The sequence below is a fragment of the Mustela erminea genome, chromosome X (assembly GCF_009829155.1).
Source record: "Mustela erminea isolate mMusErm1 chromosome X, mMusErm1.Pri, whole genome shotgun sequence".
NCBI classification, from domain to species: domain Eukaryota; kingdom Metazoa; phylum Chordata; class Mammalia; order Carnivora; family Mustelidae; genus Mustela; species Mustela erminea.
The window spans coordinates 33131989-33152526 of NC_045635.1; the positions used below are offsets into that span (position 1 = coordinate 33131989).

General features: G+C 40.4%; 1 protein-coding gene across 1 annotated transcript in view; it reads left to right on the forward strand.

The window, feature by feature from the left end:
* The window catches only part of XK (X-linked Kx blood group), a 40145-nt gene that overhangs the window by 3306 nt on the left and 16301 nt on the right, over positions 1 to 20538 (forward strand). Inside the window, exon 2 of the mRNA XM_032330764.1 lies at positions 4969 to 5231. Coding sequence (XP_032186655.1) covers positions 4969 to 5231 — 263 coding nt within the window. The remainder of the gene's footprint in view (positions 1 to 4968; positions 5232 to 20538) is intronic.

The following is a 20538-nucleotide window of genomic DNA, read 5'->3' on the forward strand; positions in this document are numbered from 1 at the left end:
GGGCGCGGGGGGAGGTAGGCTCCCTGCCAAGCAGAGAGCCCAACCCGATGCAGGGCTCCATCCCAGGACCCTGTGATCAAGGCCTGAGCCAAAGGCAGAGGCTTTAACCCACTGAGCCACCCAGGCTCCCCAGGACTTAATATCTTATTCGAAGTTTTTCCTGCTGACAGTTTGATTCTATTTTAACTCCCAAGGCATCAGCTTTGCTTCAAGATCAAAATTATTTGCCCCAAAGGAGAGTTACGGTCTTTTTCTTTCCCCTCTTTACTGATCTGACTTACTAATAGTTTGAATTGTCTTTGGAAAATTTATTTTTGATTGGGTGCTAAGTAGCCAAACTCATGTTTTTGAATTCACTTAGTTAAACTGTACTGCATTACACTGTAATAATTATGGGCTAAATACTAAAAACTAGGCCCCACTCCTTCTTTCCCTTAGGAAAGCACTGGGAAAGCACCATATGTCATTTATCAGTCTTATATTTAAAACTGTAGTTGCAGTTTTTGTGGTTGTTTCCTTATTAAGGCTAGATTTGAATGATGTGATCATTGAATATTATCTTGAATTATTTTATTTTATTTTATTTTAAGGATGATCTTATTGCAAATGATAATGGATATTCTGGAAAACCAGAGGGGGGAAAAACACCTAACAACAGTAAAATCTGTTTCTCATCCTTTTACAATTATGTTAATTTTTCAAATTAATTGGGAGAAGAAATAAATATAAATGAATTTCAAGTTCAAGGAATTTTCCTCTCTTTTTATTTACTGGTATAGTGAGGAAAGTTTGGGTTTGTAAAAATGAAAGCTAAGAAATCCTAGTAATTTTTTACAGAACATTGCAACATGATTCATCATAGTAGTTCTTTGTATAATAGGCTTTCAAAAGATTTTAAAATAATAATAATAGCCTATATTGGAAGAGCTTTTTTTTGTTGTTTGTGAAGTGCTTTTATGTACAGTATTTAATTCCATCCACTCTAAAACCCTGAGACCTGTCATTTTCTTTTTTGTTACATTTGAGAAATTGAGACTCTTGGAGATTATGCAAGTGGCTTTTAAAAGGTCAGGTGGTGCTTTCTATGTAACTAGTTTGATTCTTTTTTTTTTTAAAGGTTTATTTATTTATTTGACAGACAGAGATCACAAGAAGGCAGAGAGAGAGAGAGAGAAAGCAGGCTCCCAGCTCAGTAGAAAGCCCGATGCGGGGCTCGATCCCAGGACCCTGAGATCATGACCTGAGCCAAAGACAGAGGCTTAACCCACTGAGCCACCCAGGTGCCCCACTAGTTTGATTCTTGTGTAGCCTCACTGAGCATGTGTGTCACATGAAGACAACATGGTGTGTTGGAAGTCAGAGAATTTCTTTTGGAAACATGTTTTTATTAACTGCTTTAAAGGGTCTCTGGTACCACAGATTATTTGTGGAGACACCAACAAGCATGGTTTCAGCTAAGGGATAATTTCCTTCCCCTATGATGCTTGAAAATAGGGTGAAGTGAAAGAAAATGGATCAGCCTGCTGATTATCTGTTATGGGTTGGTAGACTATGCCTTACAGATCAAATCCCCACTACCTGTTTTTGTGAATAAAGTTTTATTGGAACACAGCCATGCTCATTCATTTAATGTATTGTATATGGCTGCTTTTGTACTGCAGTGGTAGAGTTGAGTAGTTGGGATACAGACTGTCACCTGCAAAGCCTCAAGTATTTACTCTTTGTAAATTCTTTACAGAAAATGGTTGCCACCCCTCGGTCTACATGATACTGAAAAACAGCCTTGAAAGATTTTGATGAAAATATTTAACTTACAGCTATATTTAGACAATCTCTCCCCCCACCAAAAAAGAAAGGAAAAACCCTGCATTTGGAGTAATTGGTCGAGTCTTGCAGAATTCCAAGAAGAATGGTAGTTTTTTTCTTATCAGTTCTCTTTATCAGTAGTGGCAAGCAGGGGAAGTCTTAGGACCATACACACATTTATTAAACACCTACTATATGTAAAACTCTGTGCTGAGATAAATTTATTAATTGGGAAAAACAGTGGATTGAGAGGGTGGCCACTTGGGCTTCAGGGCCACCTTTGTCATTAGCCATTCTGGAACCTTCTGTAATCCCTATTGGTAGACCTTGAAGTTTCAGTTTGTCAACAGTTCAGTACAGGCTTCCTGTTTCATACAGCAACCTCCTCAGCATCAAGAGACTGGCTTTCTCCTCTGAACCTTTGTTTTCATACATTCACCTCTTAGCCTGTGCTGGTGTTTGGTAGTTGGTTTAGTCTTTAAAAATTCTAAGTTTGATTTTATTATTCAGGTAAAACATATTTGTTGTTGAAAGGACAGAAGAGCAGAAAACAGACACAATTAAAAAATTTTTAAAAAACCTAATTTGACTGCCTAAAAAGAATTTTTACCCTTTTGTTGTATATCCTTACTCATATTTTTATAGCAGTAAGTTGGTAAACTATCTTTTGGGGGAAAAAGCCCTGAATTGCGGAGTTGCCTGGTTTCTGTGATATAAATATTCCCGTCATGGCCTATTTCAGGCTACCAGTTTTTTAACAACTGGCTCACAATTCCTAACTATTTAACAGTCTCTTGAGTCAGTATGAGTCAAATTAAGCACTCCAGTGTTTATATGTATGTGTGATTTATATGTTTTTATATATGTGACTTTTTTAATAAAAAATTGAATTTTCTATATGTATTCTATTATAATTTATTCCTTTCACTTACCAAATATAGTAAACATTTTTATATATTACTAGATGTATGTCTGTACCATCAGTTTTAAGAATTGGGTAATACTTCATTGACTATATATATAATGATTTATTTAATTATTATTTTATTTTTTTATTTTTTTTTAAAGATTTTATTTATTTATTTGACAGAGAGAGATCACAAGTAGGCAGAGAGGCAGGCAGAGAGAGAGAGAGGAGGAAGCAGACTCCCTGCTGAGCAGAGAGCCCGATGCGGGACTCGATCCCAGGACCCTGAGATCATGACCTGAGCTGAAGGCAGCGGCTTAACCCACTGAGCCACCCAGGCGCCCCAATTATTGTTTTATTTTGGAGCCCTTAGATTATTCCCAGAATTTTGCTATTGCAAAATAATGCCATGATTCAAATCTTTGCAGTAGGCTTTCTGAGTTAATATATGAGAAATATTTTGTAAACTGAAAGTGCTATGTAAATATTAGTTGTGTTCATTAGCATCCTCATTGTGTATATGTACCCTTTTCCATTTAGATTATGAGCACCTCTGTGAACGAGGCAGGTGTACCCCAGCTGTCTTTGCATTTCCCACAGCACTGGCAAAGTCCATCTGCATTCACCACATATTTGAGAATTAAGACGATGGTCAATTTATTCTGTCCTGTACTCCTTGTTGCATGAAATTGCTAGGCCTCAAATAGTTCTTGTAGAAAAGTCAGTTGCATTAGCTGACCTTGAACTCATAACCTGTACTTCATTATTTTCAGTTGAACAGATTAGCCCAGGCTGTTTTACCAGTTTTTATGTATTATATCAAAGTGTCTTTGACCCCATTGAACAAAATGTACTAGACAAACCTGTCTTCCTCACCTTATCTCTCTTTCTCTTACACACACACATACACGCACCTTCTTCCTCCCAGGAAGAAAGGAACAAAGACAGCAGTCACAAAATATGTCCCCTTTGTATTCATCAGAGAGCCTCTTGCATTTCCTTTCTTACATCAAGTTTTATTATTTAAAATTATAAATGTATTCTTGTTGCCATAGTGGCCTCAGGTGAGAGTACAAAGTTAATAACTTTCAATAAAATAGATGAAGCCATAAAACCTTCTGGCAGCATTATAAGGTTGCTATAAAAATGCACATTGGGAGAAAAAACATCCTTTAACGATTTTTAAACCTAAGGCCATGAGCATTTTTCTTGTTTCTAAGAAAAACCCATTTTCTCCCAACATTTTATTATGAAGCTTTTCAAACATACAGAAGACAACTTGAAAGAATTGTACAGTGCTCACCACCTAGGTTTTATAGTTAACATTTTGTTTCATACGTGTTTCCGTCCCTCGACTGACCCCTCAATCCGTGTGTGTGTGCGCGCGCGCACGCTTCAAACGAAATCACGCACATCAGCACTCTACTTCCCTTTAGTATCCCTATCATTACCTAGAGAGGAAAATCTAAATTTAAAAGCCGGGTGCTGTGTTATTCTAGAAAGGTGACTGGTTAAGTCTCCATCCCTGGGGCAAGCTTATTCATAAGTAAGACATAGCTGACAGACCTCCAGACGGGACTGACTTTAGTCATGTCCCGTAAGGGTTTATGAGAGCAGAGAGCTAGGTAGTATATTGTGGTCTTACAGGCGAGTGCTAGATGGCAAATCGCTCTGTGCTAGGGGCTCTCCCAACCATAGCTGCTGCTTTAGCTGAGGTGATATGGGGCATCTACTGGATGTGGGGGAAAAAAATATATATATATATATATACATATATATATATATATATGCCTACATGTATCAGTACACACACAAACATACACACCCTTTTACTGTATTATTGCCATAGCAGTGTGGCCAAGTAGGTATTATCTCTGCTTTATAACTGAGGGAAAGGGCTCAAGGGTTAAATGACTTGCCCAGGACTGCACAGCTAGTAAGTGTCTTGGAGGGAAACTGAACATTCTTCTCTGACTCTGCAGCGTGAACCGCTTCCCATTCCCTACTCCGTTTCCTGGCCTCGGTGGCCTTTGGTGTCATCTCTCAATTAGGTTCACAGTCATTTCCAGCCGACCTGCTGGAGGGCCACAAGAGGATTCACTTCATGCTCAGAACACCTCGGAGTGGATGATTTGAGAGAAGCGTCTGTCGTCCAGAGTGGCCAAGTCAAAGCTTTGAGAATCAGACTCATAAGTGTAAGCAGAGACAGAATCCCATCTGTCTCTGATTACCCTGACTTGCTGATTTGTTTGCAGGTGTTTTGAAGTCTTCTGCATCTATTGTCAATCAGGCCACATCGAAGAGCCTTATGTCAGCATCACCAAGAAGCGACAGATGCCAAAGAATGGCTTCTCAGAAGAAGTCGAGAAGGAGGTGGGCCAGGCGGAAGGCAAGCTCTTCACGCACCGGTCTGCATTCAGCCGCGCGTCCGTGATCCAGGCCTTCCTGGGCTCAGCCCCGCAGCTGACTCTGCAACTGTACATAAGCGCCCTGCAGCAGGACGTCACTGTTGGAAGATGTATGTATATTTTTCATTTCTACCTCCATTCTGGGGTCAAAGCAGGGAGTCGAACATCAAGTTTCCTTTGTTTCATGTGAATTTCATGCGTATGGGCCTTCCGTTCGGAGTCTGCATTCCAGTTACTAAACTGAAAGCTTAGTTAAAGTAATAACAGTGTTTTGCTTTATGAATCTGCAGTTTGTGCAGGCAGCTCAGAAGGGTTCACTTGTGCTTCACTGTACATCAGTTGGGGTGGCTCAAAGACAGGGAGCTAGAGCCCATGGAAGGTTCCTTCCCGCACATTGCTTACGGCCGATGCTAGTTGTTTCTGAGTGCCTCTGATCTTCTTTATTTCCTCTCTCTACGTGGGCTAGTTGGGGCTTCCTCCCAGCGTGGTGGCTGCTTTCAAGTGTAGTGTCCTGGGAGCGAAAAAGGGCAGGTGGAAGAGTATCACCTTTTGTGAACCAGCCTCAGAAGTCACGTGACATTATTTCTGCTCTGTTTTCTTTGTTGAAACAGTCAAAAATCCCATGAACGTTCAAAGGAAAGGGAGGGGAGGAAAGCTCTGACTCTTGACGGGGAATGGCAGAGTCCTAGAAATTCATTGCCATGACCATTTTGGAAAAAGCAGCTTGCCGTTGGCTGAAAATACACCTGTCAGAAGCTGGGTCTCTTTGGATTTTGCCTCCATCGTTCAGTGGTAGTTCTAAACCAGCTGAGAGCCTTGGTTGTAATGGGTTCTTTGTCATGAATGATGGAATCAAGAGTACTCTCCTGTCTTCTTGAAGTTCTAATAGGTAGCTCAGCTTTTAAATGAACACATTTGTCTAACTGTTAGACTGTTCTTACATCATCAAGTTGAGGGCAGGTTTTGTTTAAGCCAGATTTAAAAAACAAAAACAAAAAAACAAAACCTCTACATGCCTAAGACACAAGTGAAAAACCTTTATATGAGGCAAGGAAATAACTCCTCCCAAATGTTATAGGTAAAGGAAAACCACATATTCAGTTAAGTTTTACTATATAGGTAAGCAAAAATGAGTTAAAGCCTTCAGTTGAAAGAATACATATTTAAGATAACACTGAAAATGGAATTAAAAAAATAAATCACTCTTAATGAATGTTACTCCCCTCAATATTCTCTTCTTTCTGCCTAGGCTAGATTTTACCCTCTAGGCTCACTAGTAAAATGGCTTAATTTACGGCAGAGTCACAGGGTATTTGCATGGCAGAGCTCATTCAGGTTACCTCAGAGTGACTGTGATTCTTAAGGTATGTCAGGATGGTAAGTTGAGGTCTTGATCCTTGGTCCACTTATGTTTATGTGAAATGCCTCCCACAGCCCCAGGCAGACAGTAGGTGCTCAATAAATGTAGCAGTATCTTTGTTTTCTAAGGGCTTGTAACCGGCATGGACACTGACCAAGGGGAGTCCTCTGCATGCCACTCTACCCTTTGCCCAGTTCTTGGTGTTTCCATGTGATGGGGACACAGCAAGAGAGCAGAAGTGGTGATAGCCCATTTGATTTTGGCCAGTTGATCCAATCATTTCCCTCAAGTTTTTTGAAAATGAAGATCGTCTTTGTTGACCTAAATGAAGAGGCAAGGTCAAAAATCCTAAAAAGAGATGAATTTATTTGGGAATAGCGGAGAAATTGTAATTTGGGACCCACAAACGAAAGGAAGCTGCAGGCAAATCCGCTGAAGGTTGTGGGTAGGCCGTCCTTCGGGGCGGGGAATGCAAAGAGGGGAGAGTTCAGTTGGAATCTGTTGGAAACAAGTAGAGACCAGCCTTAAAAATTCCCCAAGCAGACAAAACCAGTCCAGTCTTACAAACAAAGCTCAACTCCACTCATTTTGTGAGACCAGGCAACCTGGGCCATTTCTTGTTCATGCCTCTGGGAAATCACAAGCAAGTCTTTCCAAGTTGATATGAAGCAACCTCTGATTACTTCGCTATCATTAAGAAAATCACAGTATTATCAGTTTTGTTGTAAATCAGACACTATGAAAAAGCAGTCTCTCGTGCTTAATTTTTGTTTTCCTTAGGGCACAGGAGTGTGATTTTCCATTTCATGTCCTCTGGGTCTATTTTAGATTGAAGTCCTTTCACATTTCACCCTTTTGATTAAGATCTTTCACAGAACACATTGGTGATCAGTTATGTCCTTCAGACATATTGACATTTTTGTCAAAACAGAGTTCTTTGTAGGTAGATTGTATGGTTTGTCCCATGGAGCTAAGGAAGGTTTTCCTCAGATGTCTCTTCCCATGGAGCAGAGGACCATCCTCAGTCATTTTTCCACACAGAGCTGAGGAGGACCCCATCCTCAAGTGTCTTGTCCCATGGAGGAGGGAAATGATATGGAATGTCAATGACCTCATTTGAACAATAAGAGGATTGAAAAATGAATCATCTCAGGTATGTCCCTTTAAGGTGGATGGCTTAGTTTCCATGATTATTTGAGTTTCAGGAAAAGCTTTTCAAAGGAAAAGAATTTTATTTTATACATACATTTGGGAAGAAGACATTGGCTTATTAATACAAAACAGAAGAAATTTAATTCAAATTAAAAAGATTAAACTGAGGACCAAAAGCCCAGTGGTAGCTAGTGATTGAAAAGCACTTCTCAGTCAGTTTCCCTCCTCTTCTCGGAGTAGGACACTGGTTGCCCCTGCTGGGCAGTGAGGAGGTTTAGGGCTCTGCAGTTTTATAGAACTACTTCGACAAGGCTATGGATTTGGGTCTGCTGATATGCAAAACCTTGGACAGAAGCATTGAAAGTGGTGGACATAACTTTAGAGAGATTGCAAATTGTTTTGTTTTGCTTACTTTTTGCTACTTCAACCCAAGGAAGAAAGGCTCTGGTGAAAGTGTGCCCCAAACTTTTTCTGGGGTTATATGTAGGTAGCCAGCCATAATTATAACCTTCCCAGTTCTGACGTGTTCTTTTAAGTTGATAGGACAGAGACCCTACATTAGGTATAAAAGCAGCAGAAAAAAGGATTTTTCTTATTTCGGTATCAGGGGTAAGGCAGCAATCCCTCCACATCCCTTTCAGTTGAGGGATAGTATAGAATATGTCTCTTCCACATAAAAATACATACCCGCTCTCTTCTAAGGATAAGGCATAATTGGGTCCTTTTGTCCACATTCTTTCCCTTGGAATGAAAGAAGCAATCTCATAATCAGAAATATAATCATTATTATACAGAGCACATTATAATCTGTTTTACTAGCATTGTGGGAATGATTACGCGAGCACTTTAAATTTTTATGGATCTCAAGTAACAAATGAGCTGATCTAGTATAAGTTAAGATTTTGGTTGAGGTCTGGGAGATCTCTAGGAAAAAAGTAAGTTTAACTAAGTTTCCATGTTTACCAGATATTGGTCAGTCCCCAGTGAAGTACCATTGAATGGGAGCACATTAGCTTCCCATTACAAGTCTTACTGCATTCCTCTTGCCCTGCCATAGGGAATAGAATCTTCTGGAGTCCAATAGGGAGTGAATTCATGTTCATCTAGGTCATATAAAATAGTATAGTTACAAATATTTATGGGGAGATACCCTAGAGTTTTGCCATTTCCATCATTTTTTTAAGATTATTTATTTATTTATTTGACAGAGAGAGAGAACAAGTAGGCATAGAGGCAGGCAGAAAGAGAGGGAGGAGGAAGCAGGCTCCCTGCTGAGCAGAGAGCCCTATGTGGGGCTCAATCCCAGGACCCGGAGATCATGACCTGAGCCAAAGGAAGAAGCTTAACCCACTGAGCCACCCAGGTGCCACCGACACCTTGATTTTAGCCCAGGGAAGCTGATTTCAGACTTCTGACCTCCAGAACTGTTAAGAGAACAAATGTGTATTGTTTTAAGCCACCAAGTTTGTGGTAATTTGTTATAGCAGCCATAGGAAATTCTGTAACAAGTGATTTTACTTCAGACAGAAACATTCTCTTTTTGGTACTTAATTTAAAAAAAAGATACATAACGATTTTTCATTATCTTGAGACTTATAGTAGAGTCTCAGTCACATGTAGTCTCATTCATATTTATTACTTATAAGTTTTATTTTTTTATCTTATTTATTTATTTTTATTTATTTATTTGACAGACAGAGATCACAAGGAGGCAGAGAGAGAGGAAGGAAAGCAGGCTCCCTGCTGAGCAGAGAGCCTGATGCAAGGCTTGATCCCAGGACCCTGGGATCATGACCTGAGCCGAAGGCGGAGGCTTTAACCCACTGAGCCACCCAGGCGCCCCTACTTATAAGTTTTAAGCACTTGCATTTCACAGAGGAAACTGGGGGGGTAGATAATTGTGAATTTCTGTCATTTTAGCAGAGCTCGTGAATACAGTTAGCCTAGCTTTTATTCAGCTACATAGTTCCCTTATACATTTAACAACATGGCAGAAATGAATACATTCATCTATAAACCCAACGATTTAGCCTCTTCATAGCATATACAAATAAGAAGCAAAAGTATATAAATAAAATTATGCTTAGTAATGAATGTTTTAGTATTCTTACTTGGAAATGACCTAGATGTCCATTCTGTGTCTAATGTTTGATAATATTGGTCAAAGGTCTGCAGTTATCTAAAGATTTTGGAAACACTTTCAAGGTGACATACTACAAAACCTCATTACTGTGGAAATACAAGTTTGTCAGAACAGTGATTCAATTTGCTTAAACATAAATTGATATTTTTGTAATCTTAAACATTCCGTAGGTAATTCTAGCCCATGTGATTATAAACCTGTGTAAGTTCAGCAAAACTATACCCAAGAGGCATAAAAATGTAGGCTTGTATTATATTTCACAAAAATACATATCCGAGAAATCAGTTGTTTTCATTAAACCCCAAATATTATACTAGTTGAAATTGTCAAAGATTTACATACATTCCATATAAATTTGAATTCTTAAAATACATTTTTAAAGTCTAACACATTTAAAATATTTGATTTCTGTATTTTAGGAAATTTTGGTTATATTCCATTTATATAAGCAATTACTTATCTGCATATACCAATAAGAACAGAGGTCCTTTAAATTAAGAAAGAGACTTTATAATCTAATATATTAATACCATCTTAAGGGAAGAAAATGTCACACATTCATACAATCAGTGGTGAAGGCATTTCTGAATTACAGATATAGAAACATATAGCTCCAGAGAAACAGCTTCAGTTTTACAATTTTAACCATGGATCAAGAGTAAATACAGAAACAAAATCTTCCCAGTCCAGATTTCAAAAGCTATTTCCCTCCCAAGGGGCATGAAATTCTGAACTGATTTAAGCTTAAAAATAGACTAATAAACAAAAAGACTGACAAACCAGATTCTCTGTTGCCTCTCTCCCAGCAGGGGCTGGATCTCTATAAACCATGAGTCCATGTAAAGAGATCTCCAGATGGTCAGATCCTCAGCCCAAATTCCCATCCATTTCTGCCAACCATGGGGAATAACTTAATGGCCATAAATGAAAACAAAAACAAAAACAAAAACAAAGCAGAAATACATTAGTATAGAGGGAATTTTTTAAAAAGATTTTATTTATTTATTTGACAGAGATCACAAGTAGGCAGAGAGGCAGGCAGAGAGAGAGAGGAGGATGCAGACCCCCTGCTGAGCAGAGAGCCTGATGCGGGCTCGAGTCCAGGACCCTGGGATCATGACCTGAGCTGAAGGCAGAGGCTTTGACCCACTGAGCCACCCAGGCGCCCCTAGAGGCAATTTTTTAAAAGACAGAAAAAGGCAGAATGAACACAGTTCTGTTGGCATTTTGGCTTCAGCTAGGAGAGCCAAGAAAAGACACTCCTGGGCTTTAACTCTACATGAAGTACATTCTCCATGAAACATTTACCTGCCTATCAGGCATTTCGTTGTGAGTTTCAAGGCTGTGAAAAGATATTTTTCAAAAGGTAAAATCATGTGTCACTTATATAGATGTGGATACATGTTAAAAGATTTTATTACTTACAAAGGAGTGGACAGGTGTTAAAAACCACTTCAAAAGAGAACAAAGGGATGTTGATTAGGAACTTTGAAATAAAGATATCCTTGGGAATAAAACTGTTTTTTTGCACCATGGGAGGGGAGACCATTGAACTGCCACTGGACCACTTGCTTTGCATGCTTATCAGTGACATGACAGCCTATATCCTGGAGCTGGCAAGCAACAAGGCCCGTGACCTTTGCCTCGCAATATGTGGAGTGAGCAGTGCCAGACCTTGAGCTTTACTACTTCCTTAGGGATGGGACAGTCTGTCTAACTAATGATATGTCCCAATTCAGGAAGAATTGCTGATTCCGGTGTTCTAGAGCCTGGCGAGGGCCCTCATGGCCTCATCCACTGGCCGGTCCCCTCACAGTTAAGGGAGCCCCATGCTACTGCCATCAGCAAGTGCTATTAAAGGATTTGACTCCATGGGTATGGTTCTGCCTCTTCTCAGTTTCTGTCATTTTGAGTTGCAAGTGTCTGTCAGGCATCATCACAGTTTGAAGATTTAGTTTGCAAGCAAGAATGGATGTATAGCCAGGAAAGCTAAATCTGGGGCCTATAGCAGGCTCTTGGATACCCTGAGCCACTTTCCCTTGGCCCTCTCGATTTTAGCGCAGCTGTGGGGAAGAGTTCCACATGCACTGCCAGCATCCCACATCAACCGTGAGTCCCAGGACACACTGTGGTATTCTCTTTTTCTGCTTCCAGGTTTTCTCCTATGCCAGAGAATGCAGCTCAGATATAGATGAGAAGTATGGGGGAACACTGTGGGGCCACCTGCAAACTAAAGGAGATGGTAGTCAATGGATATAGCCTCGGCCTCTGTCCTTAAGATAGATAATTTGGGGTCCAAACTGTATAGTCCTCTGTGGATCGCCAGAGACAATGAGCCCTGGTTGCCACGGTGGTAGCTGGCTTCATGTAGTCTTTATTAGCCCTGCTGCCTTCACTCCTTCACTTCACTTCCCAGGCTTACATCCCAGATGATCCATGTGCATCCAAATGCTTGCCTCAGGCTCTGCTGCTCAAGAGTAGTCATCTGAGTTGGTAATTTGAACCAAAGCAGGCCAGGCATGTGCAGCTGTGGAAAAGGCCACTAGAGTCCTCCAGCGTACAAGTTCTTTCAGAGGCTGCAAGAACCGAGGGGCAGGTGTGTTTGAGGTTTGTACGAGAGAATGAATGAAGTCGTACACCAAAGATTCTTAGCAAGATGGGGGGAAATAGAGGGTTCATTTGATGTGAGTGCTTGATAAGAATAAAAAAAAACAGTCGTAGTAGTTCTTAGACAAGTGAGTTGAATGGGTAGAAAATGGTGGTTTAGCATAGGATGTTTCTGGAAGTGGTCTCAGAGATGCTTCTAATTCATCTCTCCTGTTTCACTTCTGCTGTATCTGGGGAAAGGCTGAAGAGGCTAGGGTTCACTGGTCTAATTTTGTAATACGGTTCTTTGAACTTTGGTAACCTAACCTAATTGTCTTCATTTTAATCAGGTCACTTCCCAGAGATGTGCCTTGGCTGGACAAATTGTCTAGCTTCAGGAAAAAACTTCCTTAATGTATCACCTATTTCCAGTGCCAGCTGTGTTTTATGAACTAATCTAAAGATAACAGTTATAATTCATACATTCTTAGAGACACGTGGAAGGAATATTGAAGGATAGCTCTGTGTGTGTGTGTGTGTGTGTGTGTAGTGCTTTATATAAGTTTATACGTTTCTGCCACATCTCAGTTTTTTGCATGTGTATACACACTCACATACTCATATGCACATATGTACACACATACACAAAATAGAAAACTTCAAAAGGAGTCTCAAAAGAAACACCGAAATGTTAGTTTTCTTGAGATAGTGAGGTTATGGGTTATTTTTTCTTCTTTCCAGTTATCTGTGTTTTTCATGCTTCCTCCATGAATGCTTATTAGTTCTGGTTGGGGATGGGGAGAGTGGTCAGGCCTGATCTACTGGTCTACCCACGGGTCTTTGTCTTGCTCATTTGTGCAGTTTTGCACTTATGGGTTCTCAATATATAGTCAATGAATGGTGAAAACTAAAGAGCAGGGCAATTGTATTAATTTCAGTTTTACAGAAGAAAAGGCAGAGTGTATCATTTAAAACATTGCAATTGCAAATGAAAGAAGTCCCGACTAAAAGTGGTGTAAAATAAATAAAAATATGAAAATTAAAAATATATGTAACGTTAATATATATCACCTCACCTAACACATTCAGAGGCAGAGTGATCCCATGGTTGGCTGACTTACTGGCATGACGGTGTCATCAAGGACCTGGGGATCTTCCACCAGTGTGTCTGTTTCCCCTTGTGATTGCAAGAGGACTGTGTATTCATAATATATTGCTGCATAGTAAACCACCACAAAACTTAGTGACTTAAAATAATGATAGTCATTTCTTTTGCCCATGAACTTATAATCTGGGCAGATCTCTGCAGGGTCAGCTTATCTCTGCTCCTTGTGGTATCAGCTGGAACAGCTTGACTGAAGGCTGGAGAATCCCCTTCCAAAGTGGCTTAGTCACGTGGCTGGCAGTTTGGTACTCCGCTATTGTTCGCTTAGCTGGGGTTGAGGGCCCGACGCCTTAGTTCTTTTCCATGCGGGCTTCTCCTTTGCTCCCTCACAGCATGGCAGCTGGGTCTTAAGAATGACTATTCTAAAAGACATGCAGTGGAAGCTTTCTGTTTCTTAATATGTTCGCCCAGAAACTGGCAGTCATTTTTGCCATTTATCAGTTACCAGACCTCAGGTTCAAAAAGAGGAGACACAGACTCTACTTCTCAATGGGAAGAGTATCAGAGAATTTGGCTGCCGTGTTTTAAAACATGTATAGGTTGTTATAGATCTAGACAACACATGTAGGCATGACCCAAGTCAGGGAGAAAGAAGAGAGAGGTTTCTTGCTGTGTGTCTTTCTTTACTGGGGAGGAACACCTTTTTTTTTTTTTTAAGATTTTATTTATTTATTTGACACAGAGAGAGAGTTCACAAGTAGGCAGAGAGGCAGCAGAGAGAGAGGGGGAAGCAGGCTCCCCACTGAGCAGAGAGCCCGACATGGGTCTCGATCCCAGGACCCTGAGACCATGACCTGAGCCGAAGGCAGAGGCCTAACGCACTGAGCAGCCACCCCTGGGCACCCCAGAACTCCTTTTCGTTCAGCAGAATTCTCGGGTTTCACTGGGCAGACATAGGTCAGGCTAAACCAGTCTCTAGCCACAGTACTGGAGTTACAGATGCCTCTAAGGTATAGATGCCCTTGTCCCTGAAGAGCAGTTGGGTGGGGTCTGGAATAGATAGACCAACTTCATCTACTGAACCCTGTGAATACAGCATGCAAATATCATTTTTTTTTTCCATTTGCAACACAAAATTGTAAGAGGCTGGCCTACACAACTCTTGATTTACTCCAGGAGCCAAAACTGTGAGCATCTTCCTTGAACATGTGGGAGGGTTAGCCTGTAATCAGAATTAGCCTTCTGCCTACAGGGAAGAATGGAGGAAGGGTACCAGTTAAGTGGAAGGCCCATCGTGTGGGCAGCACCAAGGTTCAGGAAGTTTAAGGGCTCAAAGCCAAGACTGAAACCCAGGATTTTGGATGCTTGGCCCATTGTTAGTCTTTCAGCCAACACTGCTTCTCATGGAGATGGAGAATGTAAAGAGGTAGCAAGGATTTAAGAGGTCATCATGTCTGACTTTGTACTCTATGAAGAAATCTCGTCTTCGGTGTCCCTTAAAGGTGGTCCGCCAGCCTCTGCTTGGTTATGTTCGGCAGCAGAGCTCTCCGTCCTCAAAAGGCACCATTCCATTGATAAAACTTCCTTGTTAGTATGTTCTTCCTTGTATCATAAGTTAAGTGGGACTTTTCCTTTTCCCGCAGAAGACAACAGGGCCAGGAGCTGAATGTGCCACATACAGGAAAAAAAAAAAAAGCCACTAAGAATTGGTCAGATTCCTTTCTTCAAGATTTTCCAAGTGTGACAAACCAGCCCTACCACAGTCTGCCCCCATATCCCACTCTCAGATTCTATCAGGAAATACCTTTGGGAAGGGGTGAGAGAATAAGGGCTTCTATAATATATGTGGTAAGAAGCCACTCCCACCCTTTCCCTCCCAGAAACCACCTAAAGTGGAATTTCAAGATGCAGAGTGCTCGCAGCATGGGTAGTGGTGAAACACTTCGTTTCGTGCCTTCTTTTTTTTTTTTTAAATTTTTTAATTTTTTTATAAACATATATTTTTATCCCCAGGGGTACAGGTCTGTGAATCACCAGGTTTACACACTTCACAGCACTCACCAAAGCACATACGCTCCCCAATGTTTCGTGCCTTCTCAGCTGGGAACCCACAGGCCCACCCCACTGCTGGTCTCCTGAAATAGTTCAGGGTGTGTACCCTGGAGTTTGGGAGTATTCACAAGCGTAAAGACTGAGACCTGATTATGATTTGTAGATTTTGGAAGGTGGGAGACTTGAGGCAGCAGCCCCTGGGGTGAGTAGAGACCAAGGTACCATATGCCAAGAAAGGGGACAAGAGGGCTCCTTGATAGACGCTAGCTGCTGTAAGTGGCCCAGACCACCTAACACATTTATTGTTGCTCATCAAGGTTCAGGTCAAGTGGGCAGTTCTGGTCTGGGCCAGCCAGGCGCATCTTGGGTCATTTGGGACTGACTGATGGAGGATGGCTGCCCTCGGAGTGGCTCACAGGGGCTGTACTCCCTGTTTCAAGGCTTGGGGAGGAGTCAGACCATGGAAAACCATGCGGTCTGGGCTCAGAACTCGGACACCATCACTTCTTCCACATTCTGTTTCCACAGAGCCCAGTTGAGAGGAGATTGGGGGCAAAAATAAATCCCTTCCACAATAATACCCCACCAAGCTGACACTACTAGAGTAGAGATTTTTCATAGAAATCAGCCTCCTCTAATCTTCAGCCTCATGGTTAGACCTGGTTTTTTCCCACGAAAGCAGCACTAACACATCCACTCACCCTCACTTCATGGCAGACCTCCAAATAGTCACAACTCTCTCATCTCCTTTTTCATTTCCATTCTCCAGATCTTCCATTCATTTCTCTAATGGAATGCATTGTAGCCATCAAGGTTACTGTACTCAACATAAAATCTGGCTTGTCACTTCCTTTCTTAAAACACAGCATTCATAATTGCATGTGATGTTGCAGACTTATTTTGGCAAAAACTCATAGCAGTGGGACTATGTTTTATTTTATTTTGGGGCTTTAATCTGAACTCTGTGGTTTTATTTATATGCCCAAATGATTTTAGCTTCAGGAAGAGCCGAATAATGCAATTGGTTTATATGGATGGATATAAATTCTCCCCCCCTTTTTTTTTGGTCATACTGAGAGTGGCTAAGCCAAGATTTACCCATCTGTACCTGTACAGTGTATTTTTAAATATATAAAGGTAGGGCTTGATGTTCTTTCTTGTTCTATTTCCTTTTCTTGGATTCACACCCAGGGTATCAGCCTGTTGAGATCATTTTGAATCACGATTCTCTTGTCTTCCCAGTTTTGTCCCAGGTATATGTGTATGTCTTCAGTGGTTGACAAGAATGTGAGATTAGGACAGCCCCAAAGCCACAAGCCTCAAGCTCCTTGACAAATGCCCTTTAGCCTGAATGGAAGTAGTGAAGAGAATCAGTACGGATGGCTTATCCAGGTGCAAATCCATCTAACTGCACTCATGTTAGCATATGACTAACTGTGACTTCCCCACAAGGATGTCATGAGGGCTTTTTTCGTGTTTTTCTGGCGGCCTGGTAAAAACCACACAATGTCTGCACCATCTGCCCACTTATTAACTGCAGGTATTTTTTTCTTTGTACATTAACTTAAAATATTGGTATTATAAAATATTAAGACATACAGACAGGAGTGGAGCATAATATAACAAACACCCACATACCTCCTTGCTTCCTTTATCAGATATTCACATGGCATGTTTGCTTCAGAATTATGGTTTTTTTTCTCTTTTAAGAAATAACATATTAGTGTAATTGGGACACCCTGTGACCCTTGTCATGATTTCAGAGTTTAGCATTCTCTTGAGGATTTATAACTTAATTGCCTTTGTACTGTGTCCATAAATACCATATATTGATTTTGCAGGTCTTTAATCTTTAGCATTCTGCAAACATCATCTTGGAATTTGCATTTTTTGCTCCACATAATTAGTGTTTTGAGAACCCTGCATGCTGATGAATGTAGTGCTAGTTTATTTTGTGTGTGGTTTAAAAGTGGTCTATTGCAGGCGACAATTTTCCGTAAAGGGACAGATGGTAAATATTTTAGATTTTGCAGGCCATCATGGTCTGTGTCACTTATTCTTTGTTTTTGTATGTTTTCTGACCCTTTAAAAATGTACAAAACCTTCTTAGCTCTTGGGCTGTACAAAAATAGGACCCAGTTTGCCAACCTTTGTTCTACATATGACTCTAACACTATTTTTCCATCTTCCTTTTGATTTTATATGGCCTCCTAGATCTCAGGTTCTTTTCTGAAGCAGAAGTCACAATGACTGTGTTGCTCACCTCCTTAGGAGAGTAGGAAGACAAGGCAGAAAATGAATTTGAAAGTGCTTTGAAATGTTACAAAGGCTGTTTTATTCCTTTCCTGTCTTCTTACTTCCCTTTTCTATCTTGTCCTTCCTTTTTGCTGGCCCAAGTAGGCTCTGAATTAAATTTCCGTGAAGAGATCCAGGAGCTCACTGAGAAGCCTAGATGGTCAAGATACACACATGAAGATTGTGTGAGGCAGCTTGGGTTTGGGGAGGTCTGAGCCCAAACCGCGGAGTATTATATTCTTACTGGAGGTTTCCCCACAGCTTTGGAGCATCAGTGCTGCGAAATTCAGGGGGCATTTTCATTCTGGGCAACCTCAGAGCTGAAACACAGCTGGTACTTTGTTTAAATCCTCTGGGACTAAGGTCAGGAGCTTGGGATCATTGCCTGTTCTACTATTGAATAGTGCAACTGAGCTGACCTCAGAGACCTTTTGTCTCTTAATTTATAAACTGCATCTATCAACACAGGCTCCACAGGAGTGTTGTGAAAATTAAATAAGACAAGCAGAAAACATTGGCGTGTGGTACGGGCCATTGGTTAGGATGTTCACTAGAGGTTAATTAACTATATTATTAATTGTTTATTTATGGAGGGCCCCCTTTTAGAGAAGCTACACTAGATAGCAAGTCTATAAGTGGTATATGCCCTTTTTTGGGTATAGTATTGGTAACTTTAATGGATTTTAATTTAATGAAAATTTTAGCCTTATATAAGTTGATTCAAATGGGTTTGGATTCTATGTTTTGGCTCCTTCTCTGGTCTTGAGGCAAACAGTGAGAATTAATTTTTCTTCATGGGAAGGTATTGCTAATGAATTTATTTTTTTTAAGATTTTATTTATTTGACAAAGACAGCAAGAGAGGGAACACAAGTAGGTTGAGTGGGACTGGGAGTGGGAAAAGCAGGCTTCCCGCTGAGCAGGGAGCCCCTTGTGGGGCTCGATCCCAGGACCCTGGGACCATGACCTAAACTGAAGGCAGATGTTTAGTGACTGAGCCACTCAGCCACCCCTGAATTGAATTTCTTTAATAGATAGACACCTATTCATATTTTTAATCTCATCTTTTGTCACTTTTGGTAAGTTGTATTTTTCTAGCAATTTGTCCATTTCACCTAAGTTACTGAATTTATTGGTGAACGTTGTTAATAATATTTCCTTATATGTTTGATATCTGTAGTGATATAGCCCCTCATTTCTGATACTGGTAATTCATATTCTGTCTTTTTTTCCTTGATCGGTCCAGCTAGGAGTTTATCAGTTTTGTTGATTTTTTTCAAAGAACCAACTTTGCTATGTCTATTTTTAAAACTATTCTAAAATAAGAAGTTTAATTTGAGAAAAATATGCCTAAATAATAGCATTCCTCATACATTACTGCCAGCAACCCCTTAAGCACATGTTTAAAAGCACTTGGCCTGGTGAGAGGCATGTGAACATACTAAAACTATTCTAGAAAGGTGAACTGAATTCACATTCGTGTTTCTTAAGTGCGACATATTCAGTCCTTCCTTGTCCTCTGCTGTCAAAGATCACCCTGATCACTGAGTGGAGGAAAAACAGGTTGGCTAAGGGCTGGAGATTTGCAGATGGGCAAGGGAAACATGTAGAAAGGGTCAGACCTAGGGGTGCCTGGGTGGCTCAGTGGGTTAAAGCCTCTGCCTTCGGCTCGGGTAATGATTCCAGGGTCCTGGGATCCAGCCCGGCATCCGGGCTCTCTCCTCAGCAGGGAGCCTGCTTCCTCCCTTCTGTCTCTCTGCCTGCCTCTCTGTCTGCTTGTGATCTCTATCTGTCAAATAAATAAATAAAATCTTAAAAAAAAAAAAGAAAGGGTCAGACTGGCTCTCACAGCTGTGTTAAAATGTGGGTAATAATCTTTGGTATCGCTGGCCTTTTTTTTTTTAAATTAAGGCTGATTCTGCAGTTTTTCAGCATGTAGGAGACTGAGAAAGATTTAGAGAGCCAAGCTTTATATTTCCAGAGATAAGTAGTGTATAATGCTTGGTTCAGATTGGAAGCTATATCTGGTATTTCTAATTGTGCCTCAAGAGACCTAAAAGTAATTTTGAATCAGTGGATAGAATGAAATTGAATTTTCTCTAGGGAAAATAATATTAAGCAGAAATTCAAAGCATCTTGTAACAAGGTTATTGTAGTGGCATATGTTCATTGTGTTTAGGAAAAAGTAAGACAATAAATTCATGACTTCAGAACTTCCAAGAATTAGCTACTTTGAGTTGAACTTAAGGACATGCAGTTGTTACTATCTGCTTCTGTGAACATTTTCTGAGTTGTTATGGTGTATGTGGACGAGGATCCAAATGTCAGGGTTAATTAAAGGGACTGCATTTGTGTGTGTGAGTAGGGCAATGAATTATCTAGTAAGAATCTAGAAAACTTACTCTTTGATTCAAAGTTTTCTTCATTTTTAAACCCTTTAGAAGTACATTTGAATGATGTTAGCTAGTGCTTAGTAAAAAGGATGGTAATATATTGAGCAAAGAGTTGGTTAAATAACAGTGACCGGCAGAGCAAATGTGCCATGAAACTCAGTTAAAACAGTTCAAAGGAGATGGAGATTTCTGGGTGTTTGATTTTCTGGTAAACAGGGGCATTCCAGAAACCTATTTTGTTCATGTATTTTTCAGCCTTATATTTTATATCTTTCTGCCTTTCTTTGGAGAAGATCCCATATGCATTAGAAATATTCTTTTTTTAAGATTTT